Genomic DNA, 1,803 nt, shown 5'->3' on the forward strand with positions numbered 1-1,803 from the left:
AATTTGTCCTGCTTCTGTTGCCGGATAGTTTCCCTCTCTGGAGCACAAAAAATGTCCCTCAGCAAGTTGCAAATGGATGACAGATGTGACTCACCCAGAATCAGGAGGTTCCACCTGACCGCCATGCTGTAGAGGGAAACACTGTCCAAAGGAACGTTTTCTCTTCTCTTCTCTTCTCTCAATAAAGTGTAAATAAATGCTGATATCAGTGGTGTCTCAACAACTATCTGTCCTTACTGCTACTTTCTGGGTCTGTCTTCCCCCCTATGACTCTGCTCTCATTACTGAGGTGACATGCTGAGATGACGGGTTTTGATAATGAGGGGGTTCTCTCTCTCTCTCTCTATCTCTCTCTCTCTCGCTCTCTCTCAGTCCCGCCTGTGAAACAAAAGTTCTGGAGTTACTTCAGGCACTTCTGCTCTTGTTGGGGCGGGGTTATACTGAAAGGAAATGATTGTGCCAACTCTCTCAACTTTTGCTTCCATGACTGAAGTGTGTTACTTAACTATGTTTTTTTTCCACAGGTAGGTTTCAGTCTCTCTTTCAGTCTCTCTGTTTAGTGTCTCTCCACTCTGTTGGTTGGGGTCACTCAGAGGGTCAAGGGGGGAGTTTAGACTATTCATAGACAAAGTCCAGCTGGTGGGTCAGCCCTCCTACAAGCAATGTTTTAGCTCAGAGTCTACTTATTATGGTGTTAACATATATATAGGTTTTGCCTCTGAGTGGGTCCAACTGAGACAATGTAACAATGGTAACAATGCTGAGCTTCATTTAGAAAGAAGTGGACAATAAACAGACAAGTATATCAATACACACAAAGAGTACACTCAATACACTCTGAAGAGGAACAGGGTTCTGTACTTTTCTGTCAATGAGAGGGCAAAGGAAACAAGTCATGGAAAAGTAAGTTCTTCAAAATTTCAAACAAGTGTGTAAAGCACTAAACCTTGATCTTTATCATTACTTGAAGTGTGTGTTGATGATGCATTAAGAAACGTAATGTCATTCTTTTCATCATCACATTTCTGAAGTTCACTTCCTCTGCGTCACAAGGCGCAGTTGCTGCTGAACATAACGTTACTGAAGATAGCTCGCTCTGTAGACATTTTGTGGGCTGCACTAGCCTGAGCCGAGAAAATCAGAGGAAATGCACACATGCTGTCAGCATTTATAAGAGCAACCAAATAGAACAAAACAAGTTGTTAAATTTTCAGCAACTCTTCTGGTTTCCAGCTCACAGTGGCAAGGTCATTTTGGGGCCTGAACACACTGTACCAAGGCTCACAGACAGGCAGTATGGGCGTAGCGTAGTTTCACACTTCTAAACAATAAGGTGGGCTTTGGGCCGTGTGGGCATGGGGGACATGGTGGCAACAGACAACAGGTCTTCAGGGACTGGCTGTGTGCAGCTGTGTTCACAGATGGACTCTGAAATGTTCTAACATTACCCACATGAGAGAAAAAAAAGCCTGCTTGTTTATAGACCTATAAGTGTTAACATTGATTCTATATCCACAAGAAATTACTCATTTATTTCACCCATAGTTTCAAAAGGTTTCTCACACTCCTGGGTTCACCTCCCATTCAGACAATACATTTACAGTATTAAGTATATGGCACTGAAATGTATTTGAGTAATAAAACAAGTTGTACAATATGAATAGAAACTTGCAATTTAACTTTTTAAATACTTATACCTCAATAAGTTCTTTCAAAAAAGTTACCATCAAACGACATAAAAACCAAGGTGACCACCTGATTAAACGGTATTTGACCGTTTTTCTAATGCAGCTTTCAGTCCTC

The 1,803-nt window shown here is 41.5% G+C and overlaps 1 protein-coding gene across 2 annotated transcripts in view; it reads right to left on the minus strand.

Moving 5' to 3' along the window:
- The window catches only part of LOC132953882 (adhesion G protein-coupled receptor E2), a 9,034-nt gene extending 8,652 nt beyond the window's left edge, over window positions 1–382 (minus strand). Inside the window, exon 1 of one of the 2 annotated variants that reach the window (XM_061026232.1) lies at window positions 95–382. In XM_061026232.1, coding sequence (XP_060882215.1) covers window positions 95–125 — 31 coding nt within the window. In that variant the 5' untranslated portion in view covers window positions 126–382. The other variant, XM_061026234.1, reaches the window with a different exon arrangement.
- Window positions 383–1,803: the final 1,421 nt, after the last annotated feature.

This window comes from Labrus mixtus, chromosome 20 (genome assembly GCF_963584025.1).
Source record: "Labrus mixtus chromosome 20, fLabMix1.1, whole genome shotgun sequence".
In the NCBI taxonomy this organism is placed as follows: Eukaryota; Metazoa; Chordata; class Actinopteri; order Labriformes; family Labridae; genus Labrus; species Labrus mixtus.